Source organism: Mesitornis unicolor, unplaced genomic scaffold (assembly GCF_000695765.1).
Source record: "Mesitornis unicolor isolate BGI_N332 unplaced genomic scaffold, ASM69576v1 scaffold34857, whole genome shotgun sequence".
Classification (NCBI taxonomy): Eukaryota; Metazoa; Chordata; class Aves; order Mesitornithiformes; family Mesitornithidae; genus Mesitornis; species Mesitornis unicolor.
This window is the reverse complement of record NW_010197657.1, coordinates 1-412: the sequence shown is the minus strand read 5'-3', so window position 1 is coordinate 412 and position 412 is coordinate 1. Positions and strand designations below refer to the sequence as shown.

The window sequence follows — 412 nt, the reverse complement described above, 5'->3', positions numbered from 1 at the left end:
GGTGCGCGGAGCAGTGTCTCCCATGGGGGGCTGGCAGGGCTGTGGCAGCCTCCTCATCCCCTTTCTGTGCCCACAGCAAGCTGACGCGGGAGAGCGGGACGGACTTCCCTATCCCTGTCATCCCTCCGGTGCCAGATGCGGAGACGGAGAAGCTCATCCGGGAGAAGGACGAGGAGGTGAGTGTGGAGCAGGGCTGAGCTCCCCCAATCACCCCTAATGTGTCCCCAGAGGTGGCAGAGCCGCAGGGGGCCACCCTTCCTGTGGCATCTGGGTTGGCTGCTCCCCAGGCCAGGGTGGGGAGGTGTCAGGGAGGTGTCAGAGCTGCCCTCCCACAGCTCTTGGTGATCCCAAGCTGCTTGGAGCGCTCGACCCAAGTAAATTTGTAAGGGAGCTGGGGGCTTGCCACACCCCC

General features: G+C 64.8%; 1 protein-coding gene across 1 annotated transcript in view; it reads left to right on the top strand.

Moving 5' to 3' along the window:
* The window catches only part of LOC104544111 (septin-4-like), a gene marked incomplete at both ends in the record, with an annotated part of 5,798 nt that extends 5,622 nt beyond the window's left edge, over nucleotides 1–176 (top strand). Inside the window, one exon of the mRNA XM_010188874.1 lies at nucleotides 77–176. Within this exon, the coding sequence (XP_010187176.1) occupies nucleotides 77–176 (100 nt within the window). The remainder of the gene's footprint in view (nucleotides 1–76) is intronic.
* Between the last annotated feature and the right edge of the window lie 236 nt (nucleotides 177–412).